Source organism: Oncorhynchus masou, chromosome 2 (assembly GCF_036934945.1).
Source record: "Oncorhynchus masou masou isolate Uvic2021 chromosome 2, UVic_Omas_1.1, whole genome shotgun sequence".
NCBI classification, from domain to species: Eukaryota; Metazoa; Chordata; class Actinopteri; order Salmoniformes; family Salmonidae; genus Oncorhynchus; species Oncorhynchus masou.
The window spans coordinates 2,205,021-2,223,210 of NC_088213.1; the positions used below are offsets into that span (position 1 = coordinate 2,205,021).

The 18,190-nt window shown below is 46.3% G+C and overlaps 1 protein-coding gene across 1 annotated transcript in view; it reads right to left on the reverse strand.

The window, feature by feature from the left end:
* Positions 1-18,190, reverse strand: part of LOC135553271 (WD repeat-containing protein 93-like) — a 47,576-nt gene that overhangs the window by 27,005 nt on the left and 2,381 nt on the right. Inside the window, 6 exon segments of the mRNA XM_064985445.1 lie at positions 2,350-2,481; positions 3,001-3,090; positions 9,803-9,873; positions 11,046-11,232; positions 14,920-15,069; positions 16,776-16,854. Coding sequence (XP_064841517.1) covers positions 2,350-2,481; positions 3,001-3,090; positions 9,803-9,873; positions 11,046-11,232; positions 14,920-15,069; positions 16,776-16,854 — 709 coding nt within the window.

Consider the following 18,190-nt stretch of genomic DNA (forward strand, 5'->3'; position numbering starts at 1 on the left):
TGCTTCTTAACACAGCGCGCATCCAACCTTGAAGCCAGCCACACCAATGTGTCGGAGGAAACACAGTGCACCTGGCGACCTTAGTTAGCATGCACTGCGCCTGGCCCGCCACAGGAGTCGCTGGTGCACGATGAGACAAGGATATCCCTACCGGCCAAGCTCTCCCTAACCCGGACGACGCTAGGCCAATTGTGCGTCGCCCCACGGACCTCCCGGTCGCGGCCAGCTGCAACAGAGCCTGGGCGTGAACCCAGAGTCTCTGGTGGCACAGCTAGCGCTGTGATGCAGTCCCCTAGACCTCCCGGTCACGGCCGGCTGCGACAGAGCCTGGGCGAACCCAGAGTCTCTGGTGGCATAGCTAGCGCTGTGATGCAGTCCCCTAGACCTCCCGGACGCGGCCGGCTGCGACAGAGCCTGGGCTGAACCCAGAGTCTCTGGTGGCACAGCTAGCGCTGTGATGCAGTCCCCTAGACCTCCCGGTCGCGGCCGGTTGCGACAGAGCCTGGGCTGAACCCAGAGTCTCTGGTGGCACAGCTAGCTCTGTGATGCAGTCCCCTAGACCTCCCGGGAGGCCCCATCTATTTTATTTTAACCCCTTTTTCATGGTACCCAATTGGAAGTTACAGTCGTGCATCATCGCTGCAACTCCCGTGCGGCTCAGGAGAGGCAAAGGTTGAGAGCCGTGCATCCTCTGAAACACAACCAAACCAGGCCGCACTGCTTCTTGACAGTACACTTCAACTGTGAGAGATGGAATCTAAAACAAAAATCCAGAAAATCACATTGTATGATTTTTAAGTAATTAATTTGCATTTTATTACATGACATAAGTATTTGATCACCTACCAAACAGTAAGAATTACAGCTCTCAAAGACCTGTTAGTTTTTCTTTAAGAAGCCCTCCTGTTCTCCACTCATTACCTATAAACCTGCAAAATCTGCAGTGTATCAAATACTTGTTCTCCCCACTGTATATGGAGTGTGCAACTGTCTTTGTTTTCATAGCTTCCAGGTTATCGGGGCTGCAGGGTAGCCTAGTGGTTAGAGTGTTGGAATAATAACTGAAAGGTTGCAAGTTCAAATCCCCGAGCTGACAAGGTACAAATCTGTCGTTCTGCCCCTGAACAGGCAGTTAACCCACTGTTCCTAGGCCGTCATTGAAAATAAGAATTTGTTCTTAACTGACCTGCCTAGTAAAATAAATCAAATTCTCCGTTAATCAGCACCTCTACACTAAACCATTTTCTCTGGGTGTGCACCAGTTCATGCTTTTCATTAAACTAGCTAACTTGCCCATGAAAGGAAGTTAGGCTAGCGAGCAAGCATTTTAGCCAGGTAGCCTTGGACAACAAAATAAAAGCGTGCACTGTATGACAGAGTCATAGACCGTTTCGTCAACATGAAAGAGAGGAGGATTGGCATTGGTGTTTCTCTACCAGTAGGTGCTGGAGGCAGCTCCTGTTTTCTTTGTCACTTGCGGTAACATTAACTTGCTTGACCGTGCTGTAGGTCATGTAACTATTTGCTACATGCAATATGCTTTGTGGACTCCACCGGACAGAGGTGGCTCTCTTGATTCAGCCACTATGTCTTCTTATTGTCTCCGCCTTAGGCCTATATACCACGGTGGCATATGAACAAACAGATTACAGAGCAAACAGAATTCATCACAAAACATAGGTTGTAATATGGCCCCAGTGATTTTACCCATGCACCACTACCCTTTCTCTGGTCATGGAAACAACATTTGTGCATGAAGCAGATGCGATGCAACTCCAGTTTCGCCATCAGGTGGAACCAGTAGCAATGCCTGGGTAAAATCACTGGGGAAGCCAAGACAGAAATAAAAGCCATATTCCAACCTGTGTTGTGATAATTGCGTTGTTTGCTCTATAACCTGTTAGTTCATATGCCTCGCCACCGTGATGTATAGGCCTAAGGCCGAGACAAAACATTATTGAATTCAAACTGTATTTTTACAGGTCCACAACAATGTGTCATTATTTTAGTCTTTCAGAAACAGACAGAAAGGCTACAGCAAATGTCAGTGCAAAAGGAAACATGCCAACCCCTCCAAAGACGTGATCAAGTTCACCATGAATTGATATTTCCTTAGAAACTGTCTTGGCCTAATTCCAATACTTCCAAAGCACACAGCAAATGAGGGTGTTATTGTTTTCCAAGCGGAGTTTTAATGCTCGTTCACGCGTACACAGGTTTACCACAGGTCTGATTTAGAACTGGACACTTCATCAATCTCAACATTATTGTGCATGCGCAGTCTTTTCAGAAAGGGACACACAGATATTTAGTGTAACATTTAGGTAACTGTATGCACAGTGAACTCACCTAAGTGTCTGTCCCAGACAGTGACCAGTCCAGTAACCAGTCCCAGAGTTATGTGTCTAGTACAGCTGCTAACAGCAGAACACAGGATCTCCTGGGCATTAGGCCACAACGCATCAGGCTTGGGCTCCGGGTCTGGAACAAAGAGACAACATGATGAGAAGCTACTTTTGGGGCGGCAGGTAGCTTAGCGGTTAGAGCGTTGGGCCAGTAACTGAAAGGTTGCTGGATTGAATCCCCGAGCTGACAAGGTAAAAATCTGGGCAAATCAAGGCAATAAACCCACTGTTCCCTGGTAGGCCGTCATTGTAAATAAGAATGTGTTCTTATTAACTGACTTGTCTAGTTAAATAAAGGTAAAAACATTTTTTTAATAAACATTTTTAAAGCTGCTGGCCTCCTGCTGGTCATGAACATATACTACACCCAGAACATTCTGGTAATATACTGACATACAGTAGAAGGGCCTGTATTCATAAAGCCTTTCAGAGTCTAGGATCAGTTCCCCCCTGTCCATGTAATTATATTTGTAATAATCTCAATGTTAAAACTGATCCTAGATCAGACACTTGAATACAAACTCAGGATATTTTTTAACATCACAGATCCTACTGTTATCGCATAGTACATGTGACTAAATGACCCCCAACCTACCTGGTTTGTCTCTGGGAGCTTTACACAGTAAGTACTGCAGCAGATTGTGTCTGCCGCTCCACCACAGACACACAGCTACAGCCACTCCTCCTGGAGAGAGAGACAGACAGGCGACATGGAATCAGTTGTCCTGAGTCTGCCCTGAACTGCCAGGATCTAGGACCAATAGTATAATAGTATCATTGAACTGGGGTGGCAGGTAGCCTAGTGGTTAGAGCATTGGGCCAGTAACCGAAAGGTTGCTAGATCAAATCCCCGAGCTTACGGGGAGTCTTTTTTACAATGACAGCCTAGGAACAGTGGGTCAACTGCCTTGTTCAGGCATAATATAATGGCATAATCTCTGTCGTTCTGCCCCTGAACAAGGCAGTTGACCCACTGTTCCTAGGCTGTCATTGTAAAAAAGAATTTGTTCTTAACTGACTTGCCTAGTTAAATAAAAATAAACTGCCAGGACCGAGGAACAATAGTATCTCTTGACCAATTCATGAAAATAGTCATGGCTTCTAAACCTTCTAGCTGCATTGTGACCCTATTCCAACTAAACTACTGAAAGAGCTGCTTCCTGTGCTTGGCCCTCCTCTGTTGAACATAATAAATGGCTCCCTATCCGTCGGATGTGAACCAAACTCACTAAAAAGTGGCGGTCATAAAGCCTCTCTTGAAAAAGTCAAACCTTTACCTGGAAAATGTTTTAAAAAACTATCGGCCTACAGTCAGAAGTTGACACACCGACTCATTCAAGGTTTATCTTTATTTTTACTACTTTCTACATTGAAAAATAATAGTGAAGACACATTTTACATGTTCCTATCCAATTGTGTTTTTTTGTTTGTTTCTTTGCGTTGTTTGTAATGTATTATTTTAACTTATTTTGTACATAATGTTGCTGCTACCATATCTTATGACCGAATATAACTTCTGGACATCAGAACTGCGATTACTGACCACGAACTGGCAGAATACTTTTCCTTTACCGAGCCTGATGTGAATGACTGTTTTCCCGGGAACAGGCCCAGATCGTCATTTGCATGACGAGAAGGCAGAGAAAAATAAAATCGATGACCGACGCATAATAATAGAAGAATTAAAGCAGGAAGCACCAGTGACTCGGTCTATAAAAAAGTGGTCAGGTGAAGCAGATGCTAAACTACAGGACTGTTTTGCTAGTACAGACAGGAATATGTTCCGGGATTCCTCCGATGGCATTGAGGAGTATACCACCACAGACATTGGCTTCATCAATAAGTGCATTGATGACGTCATCCCCACAGTGACAGTATGTACATACCCTAACCAGAAGCCATAGATTACAGGCAACATCCGCACTGAGCTAAAGGCTAGAGCTGCCGCTTTCAAGGAGCGGGACGAACCCTGAAGCTGATAACAAATCCCAATATGCCCTCCGACAACCATCAAACAGGCAAAGCGTCAATACAGGACTAAGATTGAATCGTACGACACCGGCTCTGACGCTCGTCGGATGTGGCAGGACATGCAAACCATTACAGACTACAAAGGGAAGCACAGCCAAGAGCTGCCCAGTGACACGAGCCTACCAGATGAGCTAAACTACTTCTACGCTCTCTTCGAGACAAATAAAATCATTCTAAAATATTTCGAAAGCCAGGTTAACAAACAGATCAAAGGGAAAACTACTTCTATGCTCGCTTGGAGGCAAATAATAAGTCAGATATTTACATACACTTAGGTTGGAATCATTAAAACTCGTTTTTCATCCACCACAAATGTCTTGTTAACAAACTAGTTTTGGCAAGTCGGCTAGGACATCTACTTGTGTATGACACAAGTCATTTTTCCAACATGTCACGTTCTGACCTTAGTTCTTTTATTATGTCTTTGTTTTAGTATGGTCAGGGCGTGAGTTGGGTGGGTTGTCTATGTTCGTTTTTCTATGTTGTGTTTTGCGTTTGGCCTGGTATGGTATGGTTCTCAATCAGAGGCAGGTGTTGTTACTTGTCTCTGATTGAGATTCATACTTAGGTAGCCTTTTTTCACCTGTGTTTCGTGGGTGATTATTTTCTGCTCTGTGTTTTGTATTTCACCGTTCAGGACTGTTTCGTTTCGTTCTCGTTTTTGTTTTGTGTTCATATCATAAATACAATATGGACACTTACCACGCTGCGCATTGTTCCTCTGATCCTTCTTACTACTCCTCCTCAGAAGAGGAGGACGAGAATCGTTACACAACAATTGTTTATAGACAGATTATTTCACTGTATCACAATTCCAGTGGGTCAGAAGTTACATACACTAAGTTGACTATGCCTTTAAAAAGCTTGGAAAATTCCAGAAAATGACGTCATGGCTGTAGAAGCTTCTGATAGGCTAATTGACATAATTTGAGTCAATTGGAGGTGTACCTGTGGATATATTTCAAGGCCTACCTTCAAACTCAGTGCCTCTTTGATTGACATCATGGGAAAATCAAAAGAAATCATAAATCAGCCAAGACCTCAGAAAAAACTATTGTAGACCTCCACAAGTCTGGTTCATCCTTGGGAGCAATTTCCAAACGCCTGAAGGTACCACGTTCATAATTACAAACAATAGTACGCAAGTATAAACACCATGGGACCACGCAGCCGTCATAACACTCAGGAAGGAGAGGCGTTCTGTCTCCTAGAGATGAACGTACTTTTGTGCAAAAAGTGCAAATCAATCCCAGAACAACAGCAAAGGACCTTGTGAAGATGCTGGAGGAAACAGGTACAAAAGTACAAAAGTATCTATATCCACAGTAAAACAAGTCCTATATCGACATAACCTGAAAGGCTGCTCAGCAAGGAAGACTACGGTTAGCAACTGCACATGAGGACAAAGATTATTTTTATTTTTTTACCCCTTTTTCTCCCCAATTTCGTGGTATTCAATTGTTTTTAGTAGCTACTATCTTGTCTCATCGCTACAACTCCTGTATGGGCTCGGGAGAGACGAAGGTTGAAAGTCATGTGTCCTCCGATACACAACCCAACCAAGCCGCACTGCGTCTTAACACAGCGCGCATCCAACCCGGAAGCCAGCCGCAACAATGTGTCGGAGGAAACACCGTGCACCTGGCAACCTTGGTTAACGCGCACTGCGCCCGGACCGCCACAGGAGTCGCTGGTGCGCGATGAGACAAGGACATCCCTACCGACCAAGCGCTCCCTAACCCGGACGATGCTTGGCCAATTGACGATGCTTGGCCAATTGGATGGGCTATTTACAGATGGGCTATGTACAGGTGCAGTGATCTTTGAGCTGATCTGACAGCTGGTGCTTAACGTTAGTGAGGGAGATATGATTCTCCAGCTTCAGTGATATTTGCAATTCGTTCCAGTCATTGGCAGCAGAGAACTGGAAGGAAAGGCGGCCAAAGGAGGATTTGGCTTTGGGGGTGACCAGTGAAATATACTTGCTGGAGCGTGTGCTACGGACGGGTGCTGCTATGGTGATCAGTGAGCTTAGATAAGGCGGGGCTTTACCAAGCAGAGACTTATGGATGACGCGGAGCCAGTGGGTTTGCCGACGAATATGAAGTGAGTGCCAGCCAACGAGAGCATACAGGTCGCAGTGGTGGGTAGTGTCATGACGTTGGCCTGTGGGTAAGGTTTATGATCCCCCCCATAAATACCTTTCTCCCTTCCCTCTCTCTCCAACTCTACTGAGGGACTCTTGAATAGCCTTTGTTAAACATAGAGAGTCTGGGAACATCAAACAAGTGGAAGGAAAGGAACCATATTTCGGTAATAGAACCAGTTGAAAATATGCGTTGGTACTTAATGAATATGATGTCAGTTCGGTTGTCATCTGAGACATTATGACTGATGACAGGACCACATAAACTGTATCTGGGAAAGTCTACACATTATAGTTATCAGATTCACATGGAATTGTTGTGCAATTTAAATGCAATTTAAATGAAACTATTTGTGAAAAGATTAAATGTCATTTTAGCTTCAAATGAGAGAATTGGGTTTTCATAAGATTGGAGCTCTTCTCAATCAGTGGCCCGCCCCTGTGAAGAGACAAACTATGAAACACACCTCTCTCTCCCTCCACTATATAAGCCCTTGACGAAAATGTAACCTCCTGTTCCGAGAATGATGGTTCATATGTTGAAAATGACTAACATGTCAACTACAGAACTAAACCAACCTCAGCGTGAGCTTTGGTTGCGAATGGTATGAAATTTGAACTCACTACAGAAGTGATACCTCCTAGCCGTTGAGTTAGCAGCGGTCGCTGTAAACGTGGGCTAGGAGAGGACAGACAGAGTATCCCGTCTACCACCCAATGATGACAATACAACGTAGTGGACTCTGTTGGCCAACACGGCCTTCCATCTACCACCAACCTATTGAAGCTCAGAGTAAATATTTATTGCATTTTCCTTTTCCAAATAGGCGGTAATTTAGAATGCATATGACACTGTATTTACAATAGCACCGCTTTTCCCTTTGTTCCTCAGTCATCCCACTCTTTTGCTCAAACCCAACCCCCTTTCCTTAACCAGCTGTCATGTCTGCTCCATCTAGGGACGTTTTCCTTTATGATGTAATTTGTTATCAATGTATGGTTGATTCTGTGTATATGTAATTCTGTATGATTAGTAAATAGGTATTTTATTTAACTAGGCAAGTCAGTTAAGAACTAATTCTTATTTTCAATGACGGCCTAGGAACAGTGGGTTAACTGCCTGTTCAGGGGCAGAACGACAGATTTGTACCTTGTCAGCTTGGGGATTTGAACTTGCAACCTTTTGGTTACTAGTCCAACGCTCTAACCACTAGGCTACCCTGCCACCCCTATTTAGTAAATAGTAAATAAATAAACACAATTTTGTATTGCTGATTCAACTTGTTAGCCAGGGTTCATGAAGATAACCAAGAATTTACAACTTTCAGATGAGGTGACGATTTATATTGACTGCAATTGATGTAAAATATTACTAGGTCTTTAAGAGTTTATTCGGAAGATAACAGCTCTATAAATATTATTTTGTGGTGCCCCGACTTTCTAGTAAATTACATTTACATGATTACCTCAATCAGGTAATATTAATTACAGAGAAAATATTTTATAGAATAGCATTTCATATCACTTAATCCGGCATAGCCAAAGACACGACAGTAGTATATGTGGCTTTGGTGACAAAACGGGTGGCACTGTGATAGACTGCATCCAATTTGCTGAGTAGAGTGTTGGAGGCTATTTTGTAAATGACAGAGATGATGATGATGTCATTCAGAAACACAATGTCAACTTTTACTGCTATACGGATGACACACAGCTGGACATTTCGATGAAACATGGTTAAAATTAAGCACCAAATTTGCCTACCCTGGAAGCCTGTGTTTCAGACATAAGGAAGTGGATGGTGGCAAATGTTTTACTTTTAAACTTGGACAAAATAGTTGGCGACCTGGTCAGCGTGCACTGCGCCCGGACCGCCACAGGAGTCGCTAGTGCGCGATGAGACAAGGATATCCCTGCCAGCCAAACCCTCCCAAACTCGGACAACGCTGGGCCAATTGTGCACCGCCCAATGGGCTTGAACCCAGAATCTAGCACTGCGATGTAGCACTGCGATGTAGCACTGCGATGTAGCACTGCGATGTAGCACTGCGATGTAGCACTGCGATGTAGCACTGCGATGTAGCACTGCGATGTAGCACTGCGATGTAGCACTGCGATGTAGCACTGCGATGTAGCACTGCGATGTAGTGCCTTAGACCACTTCGCCACCCGGGAGGCCAAAATTCAGAAACTTTTTTTCCAAAAATGATGCAGCTAATTCATGCTTTTGTCATTTCTAGATTAGACTACTGCAATGCTCTACTCTCCTGCTACCCAGATAAATCACTAAATAAACTTCAGTTATTGCTAAACACGGCTGCTAGAATCTTCACTAGAACCAGAAAATGTGATCATATTACTCTAGTGCTAGCCTCTCTACACTGGCTCCCTGTTCAGGCTAGGGCTGATTTCAAGGTTGGACTGCCTGGCCTGATGACTCCTGGCTGTCCCCAGTCCATCTGGCCATGCTGCTGCTCCAGTTTCAACTGTTCTGCCTGCGGCTATGGAACCCTGACCTGTTCACCAGACGTGTTACCTTGTTCCAGACCTGCTGTCTCAACCTCTGAATGTTCGGCTATTAAAAGCCAACTCACATTTACTCCTGGGGTACTGACATGTTGAACACTCTACAACCACTGTGATTATTATTTGACCCTGCTGGTCATCCATGAATGTTTGAACATCTTGAAGAACAATCTGGCCTTAATGGCCATGTACTTTTAAAATCTCCACCCGGCACAGCCAGAAGAGGACTGGCCACACCTCAGAGCCTGGTTCCTCCCTAGGTTTCTTCCTAGGTTCCTGCCTTTCTAGGAAGTGTTTCCTAGCCACAGTGCTTCTACATCTGCATTACTTGTTGTTTTAGGCAGGGTTTCTGTATAGCACTTAGTGACATCTGCTGATGTAAAAAGTGCTTTATAAATACATTTGATTTTAATTTGATAAAGGGGATGTATTTTACTGCAAATAGAAGGGATGCTTCTAAGAACAGAGTAAGATAAAAACATTTGATTTAAGAGTGGATAAAATTTATATTTTATGTGTTGTCGATCTCAATCTGCAACAGGACCCATGGCATCAATTCAATATTTAATTACAGAACCCATGGCATCAATTAAAGATTTAAATACAGAACTGATGGCATCAATAAAATATTTAAAAACAAATTCATGATATTCAAATGTAATGAAAAAACATTTGTTAAATTGTCTTAACCCACCTGTCTGAGGCTTAACTCCTCCCAGGACAGGAAACAGACCTCCAGGAAGCAGGAAGTGACTGGTCACACAGCTTCAAACACAGCATCTCCATGGTTACAACACTAACATGTCATCTCCACGGTTACAACACTAGTGCACCTTTCATTTCCAAGTCTAAAGTCGATGTCAACATGAGCTCATGATGGAGTGATTGAAGTCCAAAGGCAAGCAATGGGCGGATTCCAATATGCTGAGCCGAGGTGCACCGGTCGGTGGCCCTTCTCAAATGGAACAGTAATCTGCATCACTCGGTCATGTTGTCAACAAGGCAGCATGGTGCATCATCCAGAAACATACATCTCTTTTGCATAAAATACATGTTTGGATTTTATAACTAGTTTTCAGTGGGAAGGCAGATAAAGTGTTTTTATCAAAATAAATACCTTTTGTAATGTGAAAACACAGAATCACACTAATAACTACAGTGTTTAATTACATCACTTGTGTTTTGATCGGAGTCCGCTGTGGGACAGAGCAGGGCACCTGGCTCACACCCGGGAGGCAGCCTGGTTCCAAAACTAATCAACTTCACCAGGTGCAAAACACGCTTACACGGCCGCCCGGGCCAGATTAATCCTCTCATTATCAATCAACAACTTCCTTACACGGCCACCCAGGCCAGATTAATCTTCTCATTATCAATCAACAACTTCCTTACACGGCCACCCAGGCCAGATTAATCCTCTCATTATCAATAAACAACTTTCTTATTGTCCAATTTTGAAACGGAAGCTTCCCTTTTTTCCACCCCCCTGGATACCTCACTGATACGAGAGGCTGGAAAAACAAGAGGCTCACTAGGAAATCATGATTCAACTGATGATCAGTAGATGTCTGGGTATAGTCTGATTCAGACTGAGGACACAGGGCCCTAACAGATCATCAGTAGCTGTCTGGGTATAGTCTGATTCAGACTGAGGACACAGGGCCCTAACAGATCATCAGTAGCTGTCTGGGTATAGTCTGATTCAGACTGAGGACACAGGGCCCTAACAGACACAGGGCCCTAACAGATCATCAGTAGCTGTCTGGGTATAGTCTGATTCAGACTGAGGACACAGGGCCCTAACAGATCATCAGTAGCTGTCTGGGTATAGTCTGATTCAGACTGAGGACACAGGGCCCTGTCAGGTCTTATTTTCTGTTATCATTACAATCTGAGGATTTTAAGACTAACCACTCTCATTCAACTGTAGTGTTTACCTAGGTCTGTCCTCTGGGTCTGTAGTGTTGCTGGGGTTAGTAACCATGTACTTCCTGTATACAGACTTAAACACAGCATCCTGGTCCTCCCATTGGCGACTGCTGATCAGGTGGTTCTGTCCTGAGCCAATCACATTGCCATCCTCGGTCTTCTGCAACACCTCAAATGGACTCTTCATGGTAGAGCCTATCAAATATGACAGACAGATTGCCTTCCTGTAATTCTCATGTTGATACAATGTCTTCCTGTTATTCTCATGTTGATACAATGTCTTCCTGTTATTCTCATGTTGATACAATGTCTTCCTGTTATTCTCACATTGATACAATGTCTTCCTGTTATTCTCATGTTGATACAATGTCTTCCTGTTATTCTCACATTGATACAATGTCTTCCTGTAATTCTCATCTTGATACAATGTCTTCCTGTTATTCTCATCTTGATACAATGTCTTCCTGTTATTCTCATGTTGATACAATGCCTTCCTGTTATTCTCATGTTGATACAATGTCTTCCTGTTATTCTCATCTTGATACAATGTCTTCCTGTAATTCTCATCTTGATACAATGTCTTCCTGTTATTCTCATCTTGATACAATGTCTTCCTGTAATTCTCATCTTGATACAATGTATATCTGTTATTCTCATGTTGATACAATGTATATCTGTTATTCTCATGTTGATACAATGTCGTTACAATATATTTTTTAAACTACTGTTTGGTTACCGGGTCATTCCACCTCAAAAAGCACAAAGAGGATTTTCACACCCACCATCTCAGATCGATCTGAAATCATTTCTGTTGTCAGAAACAGATGAGATTAGCATTCCTGCAACATTATTTTGTTGAAATATAATTTGACATCTGAGAAATTAAGCTAATTGATTGCAGCCAAATTGGCATTTTTAATTTATAGGATTCATATAATATTCAATAAATATAGTACCTAACATCCAATTTGGACCAAACTTTTTCTACCAATGAGTCCGACATGAGGAATCCAAAGGAATGGTCAGTAGCCACCCAGACCCACAACACCCCAACAACAACAATACAGGTTCTGACCACAAGATGGTGCTGTTCATGCTATTAGGTGGGAAAAGTTTGAAGACCCCCCCCCAATGTTAAAGGGATTGTTCATCTAAAAAGCAATATGACATTGGTTGTCTACTGACAAGGTGTGACAGCAACCCACGCTTGGGTTTTTCAGCCAATGTTTCAAGTGCTAACTTCTTAGCATTTGTGGCACAAATTCAATGCAAGTCAATGGTACGTATAGTAGCATTTTCATGCTTCATGTTCATTAGAACACTATATAGGTAATAGGGTGCCATTTGGAAGGTAGCCATGTTTTACAAACCATGAGACAAGAGGTCCACAAGAGGTCTCTTCACAGTCCCCAAGTCCAGAACAGACCATGGACTGTAGATATGTGTTAGTGGAGTATGGGCCTGAGGGCACACACAGTGTGTTGTGAATTCTGTCATGAATGTATTGTAATGTTTTAAAAGTTCTATAACTACCTTCATTTTGCCAGACCCCAGGAAGAGTAATGGGGATCCATAATAAATACAAATCATCCTAAAGTATCAAAAAATGGATTGTGTAACTGTATTATCTTACTTAGATACAAAGCACAAAAAGGCTAATATATGTACAGGAGGAGGAGGAGGTCCAGGGAGAGGAGGAGGAGGAGGTCCAGGGAGGAGGAGGTGGTCCAGGGAGAGGAGGAGGAAGGGGGCCAGGGAGAGGAGGAGGAGGTCCAGGGAGAGGAGGAGGTCCAGGGAGAGGAGGAAGAGGTCCAGGGAGAGGAGGAGGTCCAGGGAGGAGGAGGTCCAGGGAGGAGGAGGAGGTCCAGGAGGTCCAGGGAGAGGAGGAGAGGTATGATGGCAACCCTTGCTTTGGTTTTGTTTACCTAGCCAATGTTTCAAATGCTGTTTTAGCATTTGTGGCACAAATCCCATTGCGAGATTTGACTCCCTGGACCTCCTCCTCTCCCTGGACTTCCTCCTCCCCCTCCTCTGCCTGGACCTCCTCCTCCTCCCTGGACCTCCTCCATCTCCCTGGACCTCCTCCTCTCCCTGGACCTCCTCTCCCTCCTCCTCTCCCTGGACCTCCTCCTCCTTCCTGGACCTCCTCCTCCCTAGACCTCCTCCTTCTCTACTGGACTTCCTCCTCCCCCTCCTCTGCCTGGACCTCCTCCTCCTCCCTGGACCTCCTCCATCTCCCTGGACCTCCTCCTCTCCCTGGACCTCCTCTTCCTCCTCCTCTCCCTGGACCTCCTCCTCCTTCCTGGACTTCCTCCTCCCTGGACCTCCTTCACCTCCTCCTCTCCCTGGACCTCCTCCTCTCCCTGGACCTCCTCCTCCTCCTCTCCCTGGACCTGCTCCTCTCCCTAGACCTCGTCCTCCTCCTCTCCCTGGACCCCCTCCACCTCTCCCTGGACCACCTCCTCCTCCTCTCCCTGGACCTCCTCCTCCTCCTCCTCTCCCTGGACCCCCTCCTCCTCTCCCTGGACCTCCTCCTCCTCTCCCTGGACCTCCTCCTCCTCTCCCTGGACCTCCTCCTCCTCTCCCTGGACCTCCTCCTCTCCCTGGACCTCCTCCCTGGACCTCCTCTCCCCTAGACCTCCTCCTTCTCTCCCTGGACCACCTCCTCCTCCTCCTCCTCCTCTCCCTGGACCACCTACTCCTCCTCCCCCTCCTCTCCCTGGACCCCCTCCTCCTCTCCCTGGACCACCTCCTCCTCCCCTGGACCTCCTCCTCTCCCTGGACCTCCTCCTCCTCTCCCTGGACCACCACCTCCTCCTCCTCTCCCTGGACCTCCTCCTCCTCCTCCTCTCCCTGGACCACCACCTCCTCCTCCTCTCCCTGGACCTCCTCCTCCTCCTCCTCTCCCTGGACCACCACATCCTCCTCCTCTCCCTGGACCACCACATCCTCCTCCTCTCCCTGGACCTCCTCCTCCTCCTCCCTGAACCTCCTCCTCTCCCTGGACTACCTCCTCCTCCTCCTCTCCCTGGACCACCTACTCCTCCCTGAACCTCCTCCTCCTCCTCCTCTCCCTGGACCACCTACTCCTCCTCCTCCTCCTCTCCCTGGACCTACTCCTCCTCTCCCTGGACCTACTCCTCCTCTCCCTGGACCCCCTCCTCCTCCTCTCCCTGGACCTCCTCCTCCTCCTCTCCCTGGACCTCCTCCTCCTCCTCCTCCTCTCCCTGGACCTCCTCCTCCTCTTCTCCCTGGACCTCCTCTTCCTGGACCTCCTCCTCCTCTCCTTGAACCCCCTCCACCTCCTCTTCCTGGACCACCACCTCCCTGGACCACCAACAACTGATGCTATATACTCGTTGTTGGGGTGGGATTGGTGTGGGGGGCAGTCATGGGGGAGGGGGGGGGTGGTCATGGGGGGTGGTCATGGGGCCGGTCATGGGGGCGGTCATGGGGGGCCGTCGGTCATGGGGGGCCGTCGGTCATGGGATGGTCATGGGGGGCGGTCGGTAATGGGGAGGCGGTCATGGGGGTGGTCATGGGGGGCGGTCCGTGGATGGATTTTGACCATTTATTTAGATTTCTCATGTCGGACTCATTGTCAGAAATAAAGTTGGGTCCAAATTGGATGTTAGGTAATATATTTATTGAATATTATATGAATCCTATAAATGAAAATAAAACCAATAAGCTTAATTTCTTAGAGATCAAATTATATTTAAACAAAATAATGATTCAGGAATGCTGAATTTATCTGTTTCTACAACAGAAACTATTTCAGATCGATCTGAGATGGTGGGGGTCATGTCTTGCTGAAATGACATGGAACGACCCTACCGTGATCTGTTAAAGTTTGGTACGACAGTATGTCATGGGAAGTACCTGTGTGAGGTTTAGGTGGTTTGATCTTCATCAGCATGGCGACAGGAGACAGTTTGCCTGTATCTCCTACTCCAGGTGCATGCTGGGACAGCTCTTTCAGCCAGGAGTCTTTAGGGAACCTGTACACCTCTAAACACTGACATCCATTACCTGGTGGGAAACATGAAAATAATGAGGATTGAATGAAATATTCTGGATGCATACTTAGGACTGGACTAAACAGATGGAAAGGCCTGCATACTGTACTTAGGACTGGACTAAACAGATGAAAAGGCCTGCATACTTAGGACTAGACTAAACAGATGAAAAGGCCTGCATACTTAGGACTGGACTAAACAGATGAAAAGGCCTGCATACTGTACTTAGGACTGGACTAAACAGATGGAAAGGCCTGCATACTGTACTTAGGACTGGACTAAACAGATGAAAAGGCCTGCATACTGTACTTAGGACTGGACTAAACAGATGGAAAGGCCTGCATACTTAGGACTAGACTAAACAGATGAAAATGGTCCTTTTGTTTTGCAATCCTCTCAACAGATGAATCCTCTCCTTTCAGTTAGGTGGTCTGATTGAGCTGATCCTGTACTTAGGACTCTCCCAAACAATCCCAGGCCATCACTTCCGTCACTCGTCAATCTTTTCAACTGTTGTAAAGCCAGGTGCCAGTACACTGTTGTGAAGCCAGGTGCCAGGACACTGTTGTGAAGCCAGGTGCCAGGACACTGTTGTGAAGCCAGGTGCCAGGACACTGTTGTGAAGTCTGGTGCCAGGACACTGTTGTGAAGCCAGGTGCCAGGACACTGTTGTGAAGCCAGGTGCCAGGACACTGTTGTGAAGCCAGGTGCCAGGACACTGTTGTGAAGCCAGGTGCCAGGACACTGCTGTGAAGCCAGGTGCCAGGACACTGTTGTGAAGCCAGGTGCCAGGACACTCTTGTGCCAGGACACTGTTGTGAAGTCTGGTGCCAGGACACTGTTGTGAAACCAGGTGCCAGGACACTGTTTTGAAGCCAGGTGCCAGTACACTGTTGTGAAGCCAGGTGCCAGGACACTGCTGTGAAGCCAGGTGCCAGGACACTGTTGTGAAGCCAGGTGCCAGGACACTCTTGTGCCAGGACACTGTTGTAAAGTCTGGTGCCAGGACACTGTTGTGAAACCAGGTGCCAGGACACTGTTTTGAAGCCAGGTGCCAGTACACTGTTGTGAAGCCAGGTGCCAGGACACTGCTGTGAAGCCAGGTGCCAGGACACTGTTGTGAAGCCAGGTGCCAGGACACTGTTTTGAAGCCAGGTGCCAGGACACTGTTGTGAAGCCAGGTGCCAGGACACTGTTTTGAAGCCAGGTGCCAGGATACTGTTGTGAAGCCAGGTGCCAGGACACTGTTGTGAAGCCAGGTGCCAGGACACTGTTGTGCCAAGACACTGTTGTGAAGACATGTGCCAGGACACTGTTGTGAAGCCAGGTGCCAGGACACTGTTGTGAAGCCAGGTGCCAGTACACTGTTGTGAAGCCAGGTGCCAGGACACTCTTGTGCCAGGACACTGTTGTGAAGCCAGGTGCCAGTACACTGTTGTGAAGCCAGGTGCCAGGACACTCTTGTGCCAGGACACTGTTGTGAAGCCAGGTGCCAGGACACTGTTGTGAAGCCAGGAGCCAAGACACTTGACATGTAACTAACCTCCACTAGAAACAATAGTGTTTATACTCATACCACAGATAATCAATAAATTACTGTGTTGTCTAATTGTTATAGTGAATCACTGACATTTTAAGTCAGTTTAATATTCAGGATTATGTATTCATCATTATGCAGATGAGATGTGACCATGATCTGTGTTGTGTAATAAACCTTACAGCTGATGGTAGCAGCTCCGTAGTCTCCTCCTCTGGACAGTTCAAACTTCACACAGACACTTCTCTGGTTGAGGTCATCCTGGTCACATTAAAAGGTTCATGATAAGATATAATATAATGATATGATATAATCTAATGATAACTGGGATGAAACCAACTAGACAAACTATGTCCATTGCCTTCCACCTCAGACTCTGCAATCACCCGCCATCACTGACAGGGACCTTGCTATCTGGAATTCTTGGGACATCCCCATTGAAGTTTACATTTACCCCATTTAGCAGACGTTCTCATCCAGAGCTGCTTACAGGAGTAGTTTGGGTCAATGATCTCTTTTCTTTCTTTAACTAGTCAGTTTGGGGGTTCCAACCAGCAACGTTTCAGTTACTGTCCCAACGCTCTGAACCTCTAGACTACCTGCCACCCCCGTTTAAATGTAACATGGTTAGGGTTAGGTTAGGGTTAGGGTTTAGGGTAGGGACGTCCCAAGTTGGGCTGTTGTGATGACTATTACAGCCACACCGGCAGTCATGAGTCAGGACCACAGTCAAATTTCACATGACCGCTGAGTCACCTTAATCTCCTCCTACGCGCTCTGTACATGAATGGCGCTGATGCATTGGTAGTACCCAACTTGCTAATGACAGGACCTAAAGGCCTGGTACTCAGGGCTATATTGTCCCTCCAACAGGACCTAATGGCCTGGTACTCAGGGCTATATTGTCCCTCCATCAGGTCCTAATGGCCTGGTACTCAGGGCTATATTGTCCCTCCAACAGGACGATAATGGCCTGGTACTCAGGGCTCTATTGTCCCTCCAACAGGACGATAATGGCCTGGTACTCAGGGCTCTATTGTCCCTCCAACAGGACGATAAATGGCCTGGTACTCAAGGCTATATTGTCCCTCCAACAGGACCTAATGGCCTGGTACTCAGGGCTCTCTCGTCCCTCCATCAGGTCCTAATGGCCTGGTACTCAGGGCTATCTCGTCCCTCCATCAGGTCCTAACGGCCTGGTACTCAGGGCTATCTCGTCCCTCCATCAGGTCCTAACGGCCTGGTCTCAGGGCTCTATTATCCCAGTAATCACAGCATTTAAGATGCTGCATGGAGAACACCAATCTGCATATTAAACCTGATGCATACTCCTCGGCCTATACATGAGCCCAAGCTGATGTGTACTCCTCGGCCTATACATGAGCCCAAGCTGACGTGTACTCCTCGGGCCTATACATGAGCCCAAGCTGATGTGTACTCCTCGGCCTATACATGAGCCCAAGCTGACGTGTACTCCTCGGCCTATACATGAGCCCAAGCTGATGTGTACTCCTCGGCCTATACATGAGCCCAAGCTGATGTGTACTCCTCGCCCTATACATGAGCCCATGCTGACGTGTACTCCTCGGCCTATACA